The sequence below is a fragment of the Anopheles darlingi genome, chromosome 2 (assembly GCF_943734745.1).
Source record: "Anopheles darlingi chromosome 2, idAnoDarlMG_H_01, whole genome shotgun sequence".
Classification (NCBI taxonomy): Eukaryota; Metazoa; Arthropoda; class Insecta; order Diptera; family Culicidae; genus Anopheles; species Anopheles darlingi.
Window position 1 is genome coordinate 67,453,557 of NC_064874.1, and position 20,000 is coordinate 67,473,556.

General features: G+C 50.4%; 1 protein-coding gene across 1 annotated transcript in view; it reads left to right on the forward strand.

The window, feature by feature from the left end:
* The window catches only part of LOC125952804 (uncharacterized), a 52,498-nt gene that overhangs the window by 15,653 nt on the left and 16,845 nt on the right, over positions 1-20,000 (forward strand). The window contains exons 3-6 of the mRNA XM_049682523.1: positions 13,689-13,812; positions 14,012-14,126; positions 16,350-16,443; positions 17,288-17,401. Of these exons, the coding sequence (XP_049538480.1) occupies positions 13,689-13,812; positions 14,012-14,126; positions 16,350-16,443; positions 17,288-17,401 (447 nt within the window). The remainder of the gene's footprint in view (positions 1-13,688; positions 13,813-14,011; positions 14,127-16,349; positions 16,444-17,287; positions 17,402-20,000) is intronic.

A 20,000-nucleotide genomic window follows, 5' to 3' on the forward strand; every position in this document is an offset into this window, starting at 1 on the left:
ATCAAGAAACTGGCCCCGGGAAATGGTCAAAGGACGGGGGAAAGGGAATGGCTTTTATTAGTTTCCAAGACGAAGACGAAGAAAAGAAGAAGAAGCGAACCGCAGCAAACTTCTTGGTGTTCGTGTAGCTGCCGCTGCCATGGCGTGACGGAAGTGGCCAACTGAGTTGACGATGAGCTAAGGTCGGTTCCCGCTTCCGACCGCCGGTGAACTGGACACGCACGCACATACACGCACACACGTACACACGCACACACAGTGGACAAAAGTGGAATTAACGTCCGGTGGTGACTTGGTGCTGGTTCGACGGACTGACGACTCGAGGAATGTACTGAGGAACCGAAGCTCACCCTAATCTTAAGCCGGCGCGAACAACAACAACACAATCGGACACAAACCGATTGTGGCAGCCGGCACGGGACCCCGGACTTTTCCAATCCGCCTGAGACCGCCACCCAAAAGGGTGGTGCACGCCGGGCTTCTAATTTGTCCATAAAACCGATCATCGTGATGATGGTGACGTGCCTTTCCGGGACCACACCGGAAGCGCACGGTGGTTAGCAGCACCAAAGGAAGGGGGAGGGTTTTGTTTGCTCCACGAAATTAAACTTTTAACATTCATCCCCATCTGCGCCCTTAGCTTAGGAGGAGCCGGTGTTTGTGGTGGTGGTGGTGGAGAGAAGCGTAAGATCGCGACCTGCCTTATCTTACGGGTCCCTCATCCCCTTCTCCGGGTGTGTGTGTGTGTGTGTGCGTACGGTGTGGTGTTTGCGGTTAGCCAGGTGGTTTCAACACTTCCGGCGCAGGTAGTAGGCCAAACAGGATGCTGCTGATGCCGATGGCACCGTGGACTCCCTGTCGGAATGCCACGCTTTACGCCATCGTCGTCGTCGTCGGACAAAAGGTGCTCAATCGGCACTCAGGAGGAAGAAAATCAGAGGAAACGAAGACGCGACCCGCGAAGGTTTTCGGCTTCAGGCACATAAATCACAAACAACGAATTAATCTTTTGTTGTAATCATAGCGTTCCGGTTGCCATTTTGGTGGGGAATGATTGTGGCTACGGACAAAATGCACACATACACATACAGTGTGTGTGTGCCAAATGTCCTGTGGTGCCTTTCGCGGTAAACCGCATCACGGCGAGCGGACTGTTTTGTGTCAATATCTCGGCGAATGCGGACGCAAAGTGACAACGGGAGGAACCCGGACGCCGATCCCAGGGAATAAAGATCCGTTCCGTTCGCTTTTGGGTTAACTTTTCCCACAAAACTTTCCCCAAAAGAATGTTGGCGTACGATGAGCGTACCCGGAGCCTATACCGCCTTATAATTCTTCCTTCAATTTGGCGTTTATTGTGTGCGTGCGTGTGTGTGTGTGTGTGCGTCTCGATGTTCTGGAGTTTGTCACAATTGGCAGCATGGCCTCCGACTCCGTGTAACCACCGGTGGAGGTGCCGGAGGAAACAAAAGGGTATCCAACAACCGACACTGTGACCTCAGAAACAAGCATACCGAGGCTTTAATCTTTCGCTCAAAACGTGCTGTTCAGGCTGTTACATCGTGCTTCCGTCGTGCTGCTCCCTTGTCCTCACCATGCGCACCATCAGCACCACCACCATCATCATCGTCATCATCGTCAGCAACTTCATCAGTAGTGAGCGAAACCGCGAACGCGATTGCGGTGCGATGTAACAGAAGCATTGTGGGGAGGAGGGTGGGCTGTTTGGAGCATAGCCAAAGCGTGCGCTGGGCGTAGGACTGGGGGACGCCCTGACATCGGGTGGGTGCCTGACAGCATAAGGCGGATCAGTAATGGGTGTTTGGGATAAATAAATTTATCTCAACATTTCCACGAAACCCAAACATAGGCGTTCACGCCAACTTGTGTGGGGCGGACGTTAAAGCCTCCCATTCGGTCTGGTTCTATTCTCTCTTCCTTTTTCCCTCTCTGTCTTCCTATGTGCTAGTGCTTTCGATGTTTTTGGGCGATGTTGTGAGGTGAGCGTGAAGAAAACAATGCGTTAAACACATTTATGGTGCCATTTTTTTGGAACCTACGCCACCACAGCTCGCGAATCGTCATGTTGTCGCTACACGAACGCTACTTTATCGCCAACAACTGTCAATGAATTATTTCATTCGATATATAACTTATCCAGTCAAGGTTGACAATCAATTCGATAGCTTTTCAATCTGTAAGGTGCCAAATTGCCAAATTAGATCATATTCTTCCAGTGAACAGCATTTAACTATCATTGACTATTCAGTTGCAAAATTGCAAAACGCTAAATAACAGTTTCCACTAAGCCCATGACAGTTATCCGTAAGAGTTGTTATCGTGTCTGTTTCAAGTGGTTGGAATGATTTTAATGCTGCTTTTAGCACCAGGAGTAATTTACGCTTGCTTCCTTGATCAAATATTGTCCGAAGCAGTGAATGAAAGTGTAGAAAAGGACGAAACTTATTAGCTTTGAAAGTTCTTCTCTTCATCAATCTTGATGCAGCGATTGCGAGAATAAAGTTCAGGGAAGACGATTTAACGCCAAAATGTTATCTTTCTAAAATTATAATCACTCTTCCAAGGCCACGGCTTTCGAGCTACCTGCAGCAGCTCGTTTACTTTTCCTGATGAGAGCTGCATGTGTGCATTTGAGGACGAGTCTTTTTTGGATTTTGAAAAAGTTTCTCCATCGATCCCTCCTCAACCCCAGCCCGTCGGCCATGTTGCTGTTGTGTGAAACAAGTGCCAGTTGCAGATGCACCTCGGCCTTACCGCTTACGCGGATCGTTCCAGAACATTCTGGCGAACACAATTCGCGACGCGGCTTCCTGTCCCGAACCTCGGAAACTGTGTCACGGTACGCTGCAATTCGGGACAAACTTTCTCATTTCCGTATGACCCACGGTAGAACAATCCGACAACCCCCGGAGAAAGAAGCCTCGGAAGCAAGGACACAGTTCTAGCGTTCTCGACGACACATGCTTCCATCGTTTGTTTGTGTGTGTGAGACAGAAGTTGTTCTTTCCACGTGACTGCCGCGCGTCTGTCCTGGAGTTCCGGAGCCACTGGAGTCAAAATTCATTACCAGTCCAGTCGGCCAACACGATGGAAACGTGGCCGAAGTGCACCTTCCGGACTCTGGAGTGTCAATCAGTGCACAGTTGCCTGCGCCACTGCCAACACCCGGCCAATGATGACTCTATTGCGTAAACAAACGTCTTAAGGTCGCATCCTTACCTCGAACGGTATGGCCTCGAAGCTACCGCGAGCTGTGTTGAGCAATCGAGCTGATCGTTCTCGTGGCAACTCGGCCCCAAGTCGACCAAGTCCAAGTCTCGACGAGCTAAGCTTCTAAGTATTAAAGCCAAGCAGCGCCGCCCGGTGGCGCCTTCGCTTCTACGGAACCCGTGTTTCCGCGAATTTGAACGAAGACACCGAACCGTGAAAGTCTATACGACTCTCGCTCTAGAACCATCTCTTTTCGTATATTCTCACCCGGCTGCTCGCTTTCAACAGATTCACCGGCAGCACACGCGGCACCAGCTTACGACTGTTCCGAGCAGTTCGTGGAAACTATCGAGTAGCACATCTCGTGGAGCAAGTTCCACGTGCGCCAAGCAGTACTCGAGAGCGACTGTGACCCGCGTTATTAGCAAATGTTTCTCCAAACGCGCGACTCCACTTGGCACTGGATTGGTTCGGTAATCTGATTGAAGAGTTTTTCGGGGGGTAGCGTAGAGGCAGTGTCTAGCATGAACTTTAAATAGAAAACAATCCGAAAACGGTCGATGGAGACGTACAAAACACTTTTCCCGAATCTTCATTTAAACATCGAAAAGTATAGATACCTCCTCGGTTTCTTCTCTCTCGCTCCGCGATTCTACAAGCCATCATCCACTGTCCTTTGCGTATGGCTGTAAAGTACGGGAAAGATCTAGGCCCGCTAGGTTTGGTTAACCTAGACACCGTATACGGTTCACCCACCCCATAAGTTTCCTCCGTATTTCCCTCGGGGCTACCTAATCTTGTTTTCCCACGTACTTGGGTTTTTGGGGATTGAATTAACGTGAGATAGGACCCGGTTTGAAGCGGTCCAACTGTGGCCTCTACTGCGGCTTCAAAACTACGCACCAGTGTCTGTGTGTGTGTGTGTGTGTGTGTGTGTGTGTGTGTTTGTGTGTGAAGATCTCGCGCCATACCGAGGTGCTCCCACGTCGAGGTCGATCCACTCGACTTCAATATTTTATGCCACAACATTAAACAGACGCCCACCCATGTCACCCCCCGTGTCTATGAAGACGTTCAAACGACGGCCAGATAATCGGTATCGATTGGTGTGTGTGTTTCGGTTGAACAGAAGTACCTGAACGCGTGGCACAGATTAGGATGCTCTACGTTGCTTGCTGCTACGTCAACGGTCACAACAAAGGAGGTCGCTATTTTGGAGACACATTTTGGGGTCTTCCCGACAGGTGGCCCAACGCGTGCGGGACACGCAAACGACTTGTTCCGTTCTTAATATGGATGCTGGATATATTTGATATTCGAGGTGGGAAGGTGGGACACGAGAGACTCATGAGTCCGTCCATCTACTGCTGAAGCCAACGATGAATCTCTCCCAGTAGCACAACACGCGATGTCCAGCTTACTAGCCGGCTGGAACAAATGCTATTCACCTTCGGCAGCACCCTCGACGAGAAAGGCTCGAGAAAGGTTCCGGAACTATCCTCAAAACTGCTATCGATTGCCCACCCCCTTGCGCGCTACAAACTTGATAGGCCCCGCCGGGTGAATGGCCACCGTCGCAGGTGGAAAACTCAATTTCCCCCCCAAACCCCAAACCCCGAGGGTCGTGGAAGGACCGTTCGATCCTTTGTGTGGTGTTGCGGTGTGCGGTGCTCAAAATAGACCGATAGAATGGTTCACCGGAAGGAAACGGAATCCGAACTCACCTCACGTCACCCCTCGAACTTCCTTTCCTCTACTATCGCCACCCTGTGGGCGGAGTTTTTGGTGTCGTGGTGACAGGCGACCGAGCCGAGGTGGTTTCGGTTAGAAAATTGCTAATTAACTGCTACCCTTCCGTGGAGTGGTGTCGCCGAAGGCTTCTTGCTTCTGCCATGACATGGGAAAGTTCCCTCATTTCTCATTCTGCTTCGATGCCTTGGGGAGCGGGGATGGAAATGTGACTTTCGATTTCGCACCTTATCCGGCCACTTATCAACAGAACGGTTCACAAAGCGGAGGACAAAGCGAGCCGCCATCGTTTGACGGTGGCGGAGGAGTGATTGGATTGTCGGCAACTTCCGGCCGACACTCAGGTTGATTTGAGAATTGTCAATTCTGGGAACTGGGTTAAATTAGTCAAGTCCGTATTTATTCTCCATATCATTGAACGTAAGGTGTTTCGTTGAGTTAATATTCTGCAAACGCAAATATTCCCGACAAAAAAAACACAAAGACTACCACCACTCGGCCATCGCTGGCAGGTCGCCGGTCGACAATAACGGTCCTGCACCCCCTGCAAGAACCACCAGAAAAACCAATCAACACGCGGGTCCCGGGCAATCGGTCGAAAGTAAACGCCACATCCGGTCTGGTGGCCGCATCCTTTGCCGTTAATTTTTATCGCCACCACAGAGCAACCAAAAAGGAGGGGGGGGGGGGACATCATGCTGGAAAAAGGGAGCTACTCCGCTCGCTCACCCTTTATCCTGACTATCACCATCATCATCATCATCATCGGCACAATAGGCTTCTCCGAAATTGATGGTTTATAGTTATGACAGGCAACCGCAGAATAATTAATGTGGACTCGCCTCCCGGTGGTTAGCGCGAGCTCTGCTCCAAAAGGGGTGTAACGGCGTCAGAGTGGGGTCGGATCTGCGCTCAGAACTGCACGCTTCCGGTTTGCCCCGCCCCCCAAAAAACTTCATCAAACTCTAATGCCACAAACTCATCGCGGCGCGAACCATCGGTTGCCGTCGTCGTCGTCGTCATCCGGACCGGGGGGAAACGGAAGCGATGTGGCCAGTCGTCGTCGCTCTGGTACCCACGCCACGAACAAAGCCAGACGATCGTCGGTATGGTTTTTGGCCGTCGATCCATCGCCGCATAAAAGATCCACCCAAGGGGGAGGGTATTATGTTGTAAAACGCATCGACGCCCGGGAACGCCGAACGGAACGGAACAGCACCCCAACAGCGGGATGCAGTGTGCCGCACCGTGCACTGTGCGTTTGTTACAACCCCCTTCCCCCTCCCCTTTCCCTCACGGGACGTTGCACCTTTTGTCGTTCTTTCATTCGCGTTCGTTTTGTTTTCGATTTTTTTTGCTTTCTCCAAACCGCCAGATGGCGGCAGGTAGGAAGGACCACCACCACCACCACCGACGCCGACGACTTCCGGTCAAAACACAGTCCACCGGGCACGTGATGATGATAAATTATCGCTCGCCGCCAGTCCAGTGGTGGACGCTGGCATCGACTTCACGCCGATATACTCCACGGACGGTCGCTGACTGTGTGATGTCATTGGCTGTAATGCTCTCCTCAGCCGGGGCCCAGGGCGCGTTTTGCTGCCTCGTGGTACCGTCGCTCAAATTTGCCAGACCGGGGAGATGAGCTGCCCATTATTATGGTCCGGCAGCGTTCGGGACCACCGCCATAGCTGGCTGGCCATCATCATGAGGTCTACCTCAACGCGGTGGTAGTAGTGCGGTGCGGACTTTTACGAGGCAACAATTAATCACTCTGATTTCGCACTTCACAGCCCATCGTGCCCATCGTGGACGGGCGCACACACACACACGAACACACACATACCGGTTATCTCGCTGTTCGGCCATTTCGTGGAGCGTTTTTTCAACCGCAAACCTGAGGTCGTCGTGGCTACGGTGATTCGTGGGAGGGGAAGGAGAAGGGGGGATAAGAATGCACCTCCCCCCGGCATCAGATGGACAATCGAGGGGTGGCCAGTATCCGTCAGGCGTCCGGAGTATTAATTGAAAACCGAACCTAACTTATCTGCCAACCACTACGTCATCGTTGACTTCACAGGGAACAGGGAAAAAAACTCCGGAAAAGATGAAGTTTTGCTTCCAATAAACGGAGGAGAGACTAAGTATTGTGTCTGGGAGTCCCTCAGAACCTGTACTATTGAAGCATCTTCGCCTTTGTTTGTTGTGATGCTACGCGAATTTGCAAACCGTACAGCAAACGGCAAAGCCTTCCGACTTGTATTGGGATAATTTCGGAATACAATTTGTTACCAATAACCTCCCAAATGGGTGTCAACTTCCGGTGCAAAGTGCGTGGAGATGCCTTTCCTTTCAATTCCATCTGTCAAGCGATATGAACGATGATTCGATCGTCTCGATGACAGCAATAGTTGCTCGGTCTTTCCACATGGGAATTACTGACAAGATGAAGTACACAAAAGGACGCTTCATCGCAGCAAGAAGCCACCCTTTAGTACCAATCCCCCCGGAGGGATCAGCCACCATCAGTGCACCGCTTAATGACTCCCTGGCAAGCGCTCGTTGGAGTGTAGCGGATCGCTCGCACGCCCGGGTACCGGGTTTTGATCGAAAACTGAATAAATCATCAGGATATTGGCATATACATGCCGTCGGTCGTCGGTGTATTCGTGTGTGCGTTAAAAAATTTAAATTCGATAGTTCATCGACACAATGACGGCTGCGTCGCCAGCTGCTGCCCGGGTCCTACAATTGTCTATCATTATCATTCGACACCATTTCGGTTGATGATTGTGAGGGTGCCAGTGTGAATGTTGATTTCGCGCCGTGTGTGCTCTCGAGCTCGAGTCAGCATTTCATTCGCCATGTCCTGCTCTGTCTCTCTCTATTGTTTCGCGCAAATCCAGAAAGAACGCAACCAAGAAACGACCCCCGGATGCCTGGGCTGGGATGCACCATTTCGACACAAATGACGCTCTCCACGTGCGCGGACGTTCCACCGAACCACGGGAGTGTTTTATTTTTAATTTTATTTTCGCTTGCGTTAATGAATTATTATTATTGAAATAATACGGTACCCGTTGGGCAATTCCAGAGGCCAGGAAGAGGGCCAGAGCGAGCGTGAGTGGCTCTCGATTCACCTCCGACTCTCGAGCGCATTCAGGAAGCCGAGCGTGGTAGAGAGAGTCATGCTGAGCTGGAAACTGGTGGAAGACGGAGGAGGATCATTGATCAAAAATTAAAATCTCCGAAATGGTGTTTCGCTTGAGAGATTTTCATTATTTGTTCAGGGCCCCCCATCCACCCACCCAGCCAGCAACCCATCATGATCATGATGGCATCATCATGAGCATCGGCTGGCACAGTCGGCGGATCATCATCAGGTATCGAGGAGCACGAGCGTACGCCACTCGACGGATCCCGTAGGGACTTTTCGGCGAAAAATCATCTCCTCGCATTCACGTGCGCCCGCGCGCGTGTGTGTGTGTGTGTGTGTGTGTGTGTGTGTGTGTGTGAGAGTGGCTTATCATCGATGAAGCCGTCGTTTTCGCGGAAACTGACTTTCCCGAAACATTCGTTAACGGTTGGAGTGTTCGCCGGGGCGCGTGTGTGTGTGGCTGGCCGTGCCGTACTGAAAATGGTCATATTGATGGTGGATCTCTATCCGCTGGGCTTTCGATGCTCGACGACTCATCCAATCGTTGGCGTTTGGCGCGCGAGAGAAAAGGAAAATAAAGAAAGTAACAAAAAAGGAAACAGCAAGCGAGGAAGTTGCTTGTTTAATTTTGCAAAGCTCTTGTCCGCCGCCTGCCGCCGCCGCCGCCACCGCTAGCTTTACTTTGCCCTTATCCGGGCCTGGAAAATGGAAACGTATTTTACTTCTACTTCAAAACCAACGCTGGCGTCGCCGGCGTGGTCGGATGGTTCTAATTTGAAATGGTGTGTTCGCTGTTTGCTGGACGGTTTTCTTAAGTTGATTATGTTGACCAGGCACCGTGGAAATGCTGGCAGTGGTGCTGGCTGGCTGGCTGGCTGGCTGAGGCGAGAGCATCCAAGCGATATCCCTTATCGTCCTCGCTGCTGCTGCTTCTTCGCCTTCGAGCTTCGGCGCTCTGGTTGCACTTGGCTGCACTTTCGCCGACAATGCATCTCTCGTTCTCGCTATCCTTTCGCCGAGAGTTAGCAGGTGTGCCGCGTTCTACCAGCATGCACCATTCCATTCCTCCTTATACCTCTTCCCTTTCTACTTCCTTCTCTTCTTCTCCTTCTTCTTTTAGTGCTTTTGTTAACTTTTATTACGCTCGACGATATTATTGAGCAGAGGCCGCACACCGCGGCCCTTTTGTACGAGATGCAAACGCCCGTCTCGTGCCACTTCCGAGGCAATAAATGTAGATTGCAATGTCCGCTCCCTTACCTACCACCTCACCACCAGCAACCAACCAGAGAGAGACACGACACAATCGCGTGCGACGATTCCTGGAAGCATCGTCCTGTGCCGCAACCCAGGGCGCAACCCGTAATAGCAGAGAAGCTGCATCGGAAGAATCGCGAGAAGCCCGACGCGTGTGGGCACCGGTGCGCCTTCCGGGAAAAGCTTCAATGAAATTTTACTTTTTAATATTGTAAAAGTGTAACACTCGTAGAAGGATGGGGGTGGGGGGAGAGCAAAACAAAAATAATAATCTCGCAAGTCGGCGCTTCCTGAGCGTAGTGCTGTTGTCAGCTGCAGAGCTCTCAGCTGCTTACGGACTGCGCACACCAAAACCCAGAACCAGTGCCTGGCCAAATCACGACCGAGCTCCGAGCTGGTGCGATACGGTGCTAGCTAGAGTGGTGCTGGTGAAGCTAGTGCTAGTGTTCGTGCACGTCGGTGGTGTGCAGTTGATAATGCGATATGTGTGCAAACGGTTCGCGGTTTCTGAGCGAAGGTAAGAACCGGGGTGGGGGTTGTGTACACAGCAACACATGGCAATCGGGACGGCCGCGCATTGTCAACACACGGGATGCTGGATCCGCTGGCCTGGAGAGGAACCTGATAGCGTTGCTATTCCACACGGCCAAGCCCAAGCCAAGGACACAAACGGCGGATGGCGGATGCTTTGCGTTCTTTGTGGCGCTGCTGAGCGAGAAATGAAAATGAAACGCAACCGAAGCCCAAACAAACAACAACGAAACTCATCGGCTGCGGGCACAATGGATGGCGGCGAGAACGGCCGAGGGATCTGTCCTTCGCGAGCCACACACACACACACACGCACGGTGTACACACAAACGGAAAAGCGTCCCAAGTTGGGCGACGACTCATTGGAACCTTGGCCTGCGATGGAGCGCTGGAGCGGAACTCATCTTCAGAGAAGCGGAGAAAAACGTGAGGTGTGAGGAGAGAGCATCTCATCCGTGCTTCGTGCATCGAGGAATTAAGCCAGCAAACAACGCACGGACCGCAACGACAAGTCCGCCGACAGGCGCGATGAAAACAATGACCAAAAATTATCCTCACGACCCTCACGACCCAGTTTGGTGAAACAAGGGTGGGAAGGGAGAGTGAAACATAAATCTTGAGCCGTGGACCGAACAGGCGCGGCTAGAACCCTTTCACCGTGGCGACACGGCGCACTCCGTCGGTGTCGAAATGCCGGTTCCGAAATTAAAAAGTGTCAGCACCGTCGTGTCGTCGGAGTAGACTTTCGAATCCGGTTGGACGGAAGGGGAGGGCGCGTTGGCTTGCGTTGACTCAGCTGTATCTGCCCCGGTGCACCCACATTCATCACAACATGTCTGCCAGTGGGGAAGGGAAGTTGCGGATCCGCAGATTGAGGTGGTGATGTTTTTGGTTTTCGGGCAACATCGCTCGCCATCGGGGTTCGATGCAGCGGATTCGTTTTGAGGACGCTCCAGAATGGAATCGATTCGGGTTAAAAGGAAGCGTGGAGCAAACGGGATTGAAAGAGATTTAATTATTGAAAAGAAGTGAGAGAGAGCGAACAGAGAGAAAGAGAGAGAGGCTTTTAATGACTTTGTTCAGAGAGGACTTCCTTTCCAACGAAAGTTGTTTTGGAAAGTGTTTGTTGTTTGTGGAAAGTGCCACAATGAGGGTTGAAAAAGGTAAATTTGAAATGATAATAATAATAATAATAATTTGAAATTGATTTTCAGAACTCGATTGACAGAGAAATATCAATTTGTCCAGTTATGTAGTTCTCAGAAGAATCTAAAATACAATCTAGAGCATCATTCAACTTGATTTTACCGAGCGGTTTTGAAAGGTAACAGGATTTTTATTTGATTGTTGAACTTGGTAGAAAAAAGGCCCTTGTTTCAACCTTTGTATGAGATTTTACCTTTTCCTGAATGTCATATGAAGTTACAATGTTCTAATATCATTAGGTATGAACGTATATAAACAATTTACAATTACCTATCGAAACTTCGTGCTCAAACACTGCAGATATAACAATCGATGTTCCCGAAAAAAATGTTCCCGCAGGTTGCGGGCAAGCTGAAGCTGAAGCTTCATTCTTGTTGGAACTGCCGTTCGGTAATTGCAAAGAGAGAACAAGAATCACGTTAATGTTCTCCTGGATCAGCATTAATGCATGCAAACATAAACCAACACACGAGTATGGGAAAGAACAGGAACCGAATAAATTTCGCTTGCAAATCAAAATGCCAAATTCACACCGGGACCTGACAATGCCCTACACCGCCAGTTTGTTTATCCGCTCGTCCATCTCATCGATCGAGCGATGCCGTAGGTGACGGCATTTTGTAACACAAATTGCATCAGAACCCTTCCCTCCCTTCCGCCTAATATGAATTCACCCGTTACAATGTGCGCAACATGGTGCAGCACAATCGGCGAATGTGCGTACGAGATCCGGTCTCGCACCTGTCTCGCAACCTCGCTGTTGCTGCTCCTGGAATAGAGAGCCCAAGCGCCGTCGCACGTCACGCAGGTGTCGATATCAGCGGACAGGCACAATGCAAATGCCGTTTTTGTTGCTACTGCTCCACCATATTCCAGGCAACCATATTTTACATCAAAACCAGCACTACGAAGGCGCGGCATCCACGCGGCGCGGCGGGGTTTATTCTAATTTCCAAAAACGCCCATACACCCCATTTCCAATCAGAGCAAAATGGACGCACCAAATACATCCATTCCGGGGGCTGTTCCAACTCAACCAAAGCTTTCCAGGTCAGGTTCAGCTAGAGTCCGGTGGAATAGGGGGAAGGGTGGTCCGATGGGAAACTATTTCGAAGCCACGACGGTCGTCCACCTGACCTGATGCTGCGCTGATGACGTCGCTGGCACCGGCCATAGACGCACACCGTGACATGATGTGCTGTTCGTCCGTCCGTCCGTCGTTGTCCGGCCATTGCAGCCATGCTGCAACCGGCCAAAACAACGTACTCCAATCGCCAAGGCCGAGATTCGTGATCGAACACCCTCTGGCACCTTCCCTCCGTTTTCTCGCCTCGGTTGGGGGTGAGGGTTTTGATGCGTATGGTATGACTATGGAAATTAGATTACTGTCAGCGCCCAAAACTATGCTTTATCTGTTCCATTTGCTCGCCGCGGCCTTCAGCGATCGGACGCTTGCGTCGTCGTCATCCCGAACCCGCTCATCCCCTTAACGGTACTCCCTTCCTTCGGTCGACCATCCATTCCATCGATGCGCATCGATCGAACGCGTGATTGCTGTTTTCGAGATCATCAAATATCTCATTGGGCGGTTTTTCGCCGTTCTGGCGCCGGAACCCCGGGACCGGCCTTCCGGGACGTTCCCCGGCACTGTGTGCCGGTGGTCGTGACCGCGGAATCGTGAACGAGAGGCCCAGAGAGAAGTCGCTTTTTGTTGGTTAAATCACCGCGAACAACCGAACGGCCGAAAAATGGTTTTCCAACGGCGGCTGTCTTGCGTTAGCTGGCTGGGCTATGATTTGTTTGCCAGCATGCCCTGCCAGGGTCCACAGAGCCAGCAACACACACACAGCGAGGAGCGAGCACCGGAAACCGAGAGGATCGCAATCGCAAAGAGGAAATGATTTTTGCGGATAAAACCGGCTCCGGCGGTCTGGTGTTCTGAAGAGGGAAAAGAAAGGGCTGTAGGTGGTGACCATACCCCCCGCTTCACGCCAACCACTTCCACCAACACCAGTTTAGTGTTTTATTTGCGCGGGCGCGCACGCCGTTTTCTCTTGGCGGTGCGATTGGTGCATGATTGACAAATATGAGATGCCATCCCGGGGCGCGAGAGTATTTGGATTTTTATCCTCCCGAATCCTGGTCCCGACCGGTCCTGCGGCCGGTATGCGGTGGTGTATGTGTTTTGAATGTCGTCCTCTTTGTTAGTCAAATTTATCGGGTCCCCCGGCGAGGTTCGGCACCCCAGATTTGCATGTGTGAACTCTGAACTCCTGGGGCGAGCACACTGGTCATGTTTGGCGTTCAATTTTATGCTCCCCTTCCTGGTGGACCGGAACCGGTGGATTGAGCTGCGTTACGTGTCCGTTTACACTGATTGATTAAGTGCCCGTTGCCCGTACGGAATGGGGATTAAAGCGTTCTCTTATTTCTGCTGAATAGAGCAGTACATTGTTACCAATTGATTGTTATCCCTTTTGACAATGGTTTCCACGAGTTCACTAATAACCCTTTTTGTCTCTTTCTTGCTCTCTTCCTCTCTCTCCTTCTCCCGCAGAAGTGTTCAGTGTGGACGGCGTGGAAGGACGCAGCATCGAGCTGCAGTGCCCGATCACGGTGCCACTTTCTCAGGTTTACATGGTCCTGTGGTTTAAGGATAATGCCGGCATCCCGCTGTACAGGTACGACCGGAAGCACAACAAACTTTCCCTTCTACCCCAGCATCCGTATGCCATCCAAACTGATTTCCCTTTTTTTCGTCTCCTTCCATCGCTGCTGCTACTGCTACTACTACTACTACTACTGCCTCGATCGATCGGTCCTCAATGGCGCTGCTATGGGGGTTGCACGTAAAAAAACCGCGGATTTCTGCGAGCACAGCGTTGATGTACGTGACAAAGTATCGCGTCAGCCGGCACACTGGTCAGCGCCGGAAGTGTTTGGCTCACGTGCCAAATTCAATATTGATAAATCGCCGGCAACGTTGCTGATAAAGGTAAGTCGAGCGGCCACGTCATTACGCTTTTTCCATTTTTTTCACTGGAGAGAAAGGGAGAGAGAGTCAGAGAGGAATAGAGAGAGTTGGTGCAAAGTACACCGCGTACCAGGTTAATCCGGACTGTGACCGGAACACCATAGCGTCATTTGGGGACCTCTCGAGTGGTTACGTCCACCGTTACGTCGTTTCTATGTGTAATTTTTTTTGCTTTTGCCAGCGAAACAAAATAACAAAACTTTTGTTTGGTGGCTTGTAAATAAATTTTGACACAAACAGGAAAAAAAGGGCAAAGGTGTTCGAATCATCATCATTTTGAGGTAAATTGTAATACAGTGTCACAGATTTGTTAATTAGTTTGCCCAAACAAGCATGTTATCCAAAAACTCTGCTTCCATTTGTCCAGAGATATTTTCGTTTTGCTTGGGCGGTGATTGTACACACCATTATTTTTTAATTATGAATGTTTTCTTTCGCTAGTAAAATTTCGCTGGCAAAAACAAAAACGGAAACTTTGTGTTAAAACTGACGTTACATCGCCAACACAAAATCCAACAAGTATTAATCAATGATGACTTGCGTGAACCCGATGTGTGCATGGTGTATGCATATGTGACGTCAAGGAACGCGCGATGTGACGGTAGCTATTTCCAATTTTGTTCTTTCTAACCTCGGGTGGCGGAATGCATGCAAATGCCTCAATCAAATGGCATCGCATGCAGCTAATGCCAGGTGAGGCAATGCATCACCAGCACCACCCATGGATTAAAGGTCCTCAAGTCACCTTTAAATGACTCATAAACCGTGGCCGTGTGTGAGCTTTACACTTTACCCGCCCCACGAACAGAACGTTTAATGTAGTTCTCCATCTCCAAGAACCAATAATTTTCCAGCAGATTGGCTCTACACCACCCCGTGGTGGCTTCGATTCGATACGATGCGTGACACGCACGAGTCAGGCCACCGCCAACCCATACACAAGCGGCAGCAGGCACGTCAATGCTCCAGCTCAAGCAGCAGTTGTTAAATTAATGAACACCCGGCGCGTACATCTCCCCCCATTTTTGAACGTAACAACAATGGTTGCGAAAGCCAAATTCATTACGCTACAAATGGATATTGAAATTTTATGTCACACAACGTCCCCGTGACCGGACCGGCCAGGCCCAACTCTTCACATATCTGGCCACCCCTCCCCCCGGAAGCCCCTGTCTTCATGTACCCTGTGTCCGCGTATACATGCATGTGTCTGGTGTAAAATCAATGTTTAACCAAAGAAAATCGTGTTTGCGGTTGTAAGCCATCTGCCGGTCTGGTCGGCTGCTCTGGACCAGGGGCCCGGGGTTGCTAGTTGCTAGAGGGTGCGGCTTCGACCATTCGGCACTCCGAGCGCAGGGTTTGAAACGCGAAAAGTTGGAAAAAACACCAAAGAAACGTGGAAAAGCATCCAAATACAGTGAATCGCACCACTTCTACGCCAACACACACACACATACACAGCGACAAGTGTGCGGTATCCGGACCCCAGCTTCGCTCGTACGTGCGTAATTATGCCCGGAATTCGATGGCGCTCACTGATGATGGTCATGTTTTTTTAGCGTTTTCCATTTTCCTCCTTCTTTTTGTTTTGCTTTCTGTTGGTTGCGCCGGTATATTCCGCTCGCAGTTTAATGCCACGAATGCCACATCGCTGCGGTCCTTCGGTGCTACTGCTGCTGCTGCTACCGTGGAGGGGGCTGTGGCTTGTGGCCATACAGGCGAGGTACTGAGCGTACTCGGTTTTCGTTGAAGAATTTCCAACTGGAGTTTTTCTGCTTAATTTAATTAAAAATGTGGCGATTGGCATTATTATCAGCTGCCACACAACATGCGGATGCTGGGCGGATGCTTCTGCTGCTACTCTCTTTCTCTTTCGCTCTCTCTGTCTCTCTCATCCCCGTGCACACTGTTGGTCTTGTCAATTCCAGGAGTTCATTAGCGATTGCCAATCGGTGTTGGTATTTTATGTTGCAGCAATCTCTACACCAATGAATTCCCAGTTACATTGCAATTCCACTCCAACACCCCTATGCGTGTGTGTGTGTGTGCCTGGAAGAGTGTTGCTCTCCAACTTTCGGAAATCATTTCGCATCCGACATTTTACGAATGTTTCATTTTTTATAGTCTGTTAATCGAAACGCTACATTTTTGTTCCCTTTTTCTCCTCTTTGTTCCAAATTGCAGAACCTCAAGCGGCACGACCAGGGCATCTACCGGTGTCGGATCGATTTTCGCACCATCCAAACGCAAACCTATCGCTACAACCTCTCCGTGATCGGTAAGTCAGGTGTCGGAGTAGTCGGAGTTAGCACTTCATCATCATCATCATCATCGTGCTGGTGGTCTCGTGACGGTTCGGACAGCGTGTGCTACGTGCCCGCCAAGGATGACTCAATCGCGGTCGTAAGACAATCATCGGCGCACACCGCACGGCCATAATGGATGCGATGCAGTGCCGCATAAAGCCGTTATCCGCGTCACGTACTGTTGCACTTGATGGAGACGCACTCTCACGTACACACACACACACACACACACACACACACACACACCTCATTCTCAACAGATGCGCTTTTGATGATGGTGACGATGATAATGACGATGATGATGATGATGACACGACGGAACTGGAGTGCTAATCAGGCGCGTGGTGGTGCATGCGATGCGCTCTGGATGCGCTTTCATCCTGCCATTACGTGAAGATGTTGCAATACGCTGTTGACGCTAAGTGCTCAGCATAGGCCCCTGGCCACATAATGCTGTGTTTTAAGGGGCCTTCCCTGCATATCTTATGCGGCAGCGACAGGCAAAACATAAGTACATCAGAGAAGGCATTTAAGCGAAGCAAGGATCCCATAGTTTGGATCCTTAAAATGAATTTCCAGTACACGTTCCGTCGATGTTTGATCTTTCATTCTGTTTTGTGAGTGTGACGCAGTGTGTATGTGTGTGTGTGTGTGTGTGTGTGTGTGTGTGTGAGGGTACAACAAGCAAACAAACCGTGCAATGGACGGGATTGGTCACTTGTGGCTGGCGCGCGAGCACACCCCGAACGGTGACGCTGATGGGAGATTAAGACACTCTACTTAAAACTGGCATAAACCTTCATTAACTATTTACAGTGTTGCCGGAGCAACCGGTGGTTCTGGATCGCTGGGGACGCCACATCAACGGTACGAAGCTCGGGCCCAAGGAGGAAGGCGACGACGTGGTAATCACCTGCCGCGTTTCAGGCGGTAAGTTTGTCAGCCCGGAGTCCCTCCTCTTAGTACCCTCCCGACCCATATTCCATTCCACCTTGGGACGTAGCACCCGCCACGGCCTGTCATTTGCCCACTCCAGACGAAAACCAGAGAGAGAGAGCACGTTCCTGAGGCGAGCTTCATCACAAGGATCGACAACGTACGGGATACCATGACGTCGTGTGCTAGTGTGTGTGCTAGTGTGTGTGTGTCTTCTTCAAATCCATTAACACCCCACCTGGACCGCTGCTTCGCCCTTTTAGAGTAAATACCGGGATCGTTCGTGTACTCGTCGGCCTCGGCCTCGGTCTCGTCCTCGTCGGCCAGCAGCTCATCCTCCCTCATCTCCTTTTGGCTGTCCTTGTTGGGGACCGTCGTCTCGCGTCTGCTCTGGCATCCGTCAAACCTCAATCAGTTGGCGTTTCACGTCCACGCAGGCACGTGGCCCCAACGCCATTGCGCCGGCCCCCCTCGGTGCTGGCGGATGGATCTGATGTCGATGTTATCGTCCTTACCTTTTGCCTTTATGTCATTTGCCATGTCGCTGGCTCCCAGACTCAACTAAAACCCCCACCGCACCGCCTTTTTGTCGTGTCAATTCATGTTGAAGGGGTTGCTGCGAGGATGTTTCTCCTTCTTTACCATCACCCTTCCTTCCTTCCGGTGTTTCATCCCCATTTTGTCGTCTTGGGAAATGGGAAATGGGAGATCTTAAAGTGGCCAATGCGATTGCCACATTGCAGCGTCGTTGCAGCGCAGGTACGACGGTGGCGGATGTTGCGATGCGGAAGCTAATAATCATCCCAAGACTACATCAAATGAGCTCCGTTTGCTGCACCACCACCACTACCACTCCCTTTGTGCGGCCCACAGTAATGCCCGCAGAAGGCAATAATCCTCCGGCCTCCGGTGACGGTCTGGTGGAGTGCTCATGTGAACTCAACCAATCCTTTTAGATCTGTCTTCGCTGGAAGTGTGGCTTCTTCGAAAGGCAATTGCTTGTTGCTGACTACCGGGAAGCCACGCAGCTCCATTCATCTTCGACAGCAATGCAACTACCACACATGCACCCGGGATTGGGTTAGATGATTAAATTCCGGACTCTGTGGCAAACGCAGCAACCGGAAAATGAACACAAGACACCGAACCGGCACCCGATGCGATGAAACTAAACTAAAGAGAGAAGGGAGAGAGGAGTCTAGTCGGCTGGTGGACCGCTGGGCGGCTGGTGTACCACGGAAATGATGGTTAATTTAAAAAGTTGCCGGATATTGGATAAGTTTTTCATCCGCTACTCCGGTGTCACGGCGTAGTGTACTGCACTTCCGATGTGGCGATGGTTTGCGGTTTCTCCGTTGTGTGGTGAGAGGGGGAGGGGTACCTGGACTGCGTTCTGTGTCTTTTGCCGAACCGGTTAGAATCCGGTTGATCGAATTGTACCGGGCAGGGACGGGACCGTGACCGTGGATGATGAGGATTGACAGTCGCGACACGCGAGATGCCAAAGTGCCAGCTCTCCGACCGACCCACCGACCGACCCACCGGTTTTCCGGTCGCCGGACTAATGCATTTTTAATCGAACTCCCTCTCCCCCCCTCCCCCAGCCCGGTCCCAGGATGTGTTCGTACATAATTGATCCAACACAATTTACACAGCGTACCACTGGCGTCACGCTTTTCCTGTCGCTTTCCTTCTCTATCTCTATCTCGCTCTCTTTAGTTCGCTCGAAAGGGCCTGAGAGCTTCGATTGAAAAAGTTTTCTCCTCTGCAAGGGGAAAGGAACATGCGTGTGTCGATGTACGTTTCGCCTGGCTTGGTTTCTTCGGCAGCGCTCGACTTTTGGGAAGTTCACCAAGCGAGTAGAACTTGGTGGAAAGCGACTCGGAATCGAATAAGAAGCTTTGGGATCGCAATAGCGTTTGGTACAAACACGTTCCATCAAGCGTTTGCGTGGATTTGTTTGGTTTTGTAGATTTGGATAACTTTAATGGCTTCAGTTTGGGTTGTTAGCTGATGGGCGCTGTATAGAATACGATCGCATTGCGGTTCTGATCCAACCGTTGTTAATACTCTCCACCTGCCATCGTTGCACTGCAAAATTTGCTGCAACAACATACGTGTAGACTGTGGTAAGAAAGCGTACTTGGTTGTTTTCAAGCGATAACTTTCGAATTTCAAAAAGCAACATTCCCCAGATGATGCTGATATGGTACACATATAAAAGATTGATCTTTTACCTACAAAATGAGTAACCTAAGGATTCTATGCTTCTCGATAGGTTTCAATAAGCTGACTTTTTTGTGGTAGAACACGAATGTGCTTCACACTTTTTTTTTAAATTTCTTTTCAATATTTGTAGTATGAACAATAGTTTATCTTTGAAACACACCTATAAAGTGCTATTTACATGTCTAATAAAATGGAAAAGGGTAAAATCTTTGCTTCTTTGATGATTGAAGTTAATGAATAGCCTTTTTAGAGATAGAGTTCCTCCTCGGAAAACTTTTGTCTCCCAATGAGCGCGCATTGTTATACCCGTTGCCATTAGTCATCTGACATTCCTTTTGCATTTCTTTGACTGCTGAAGTTTATT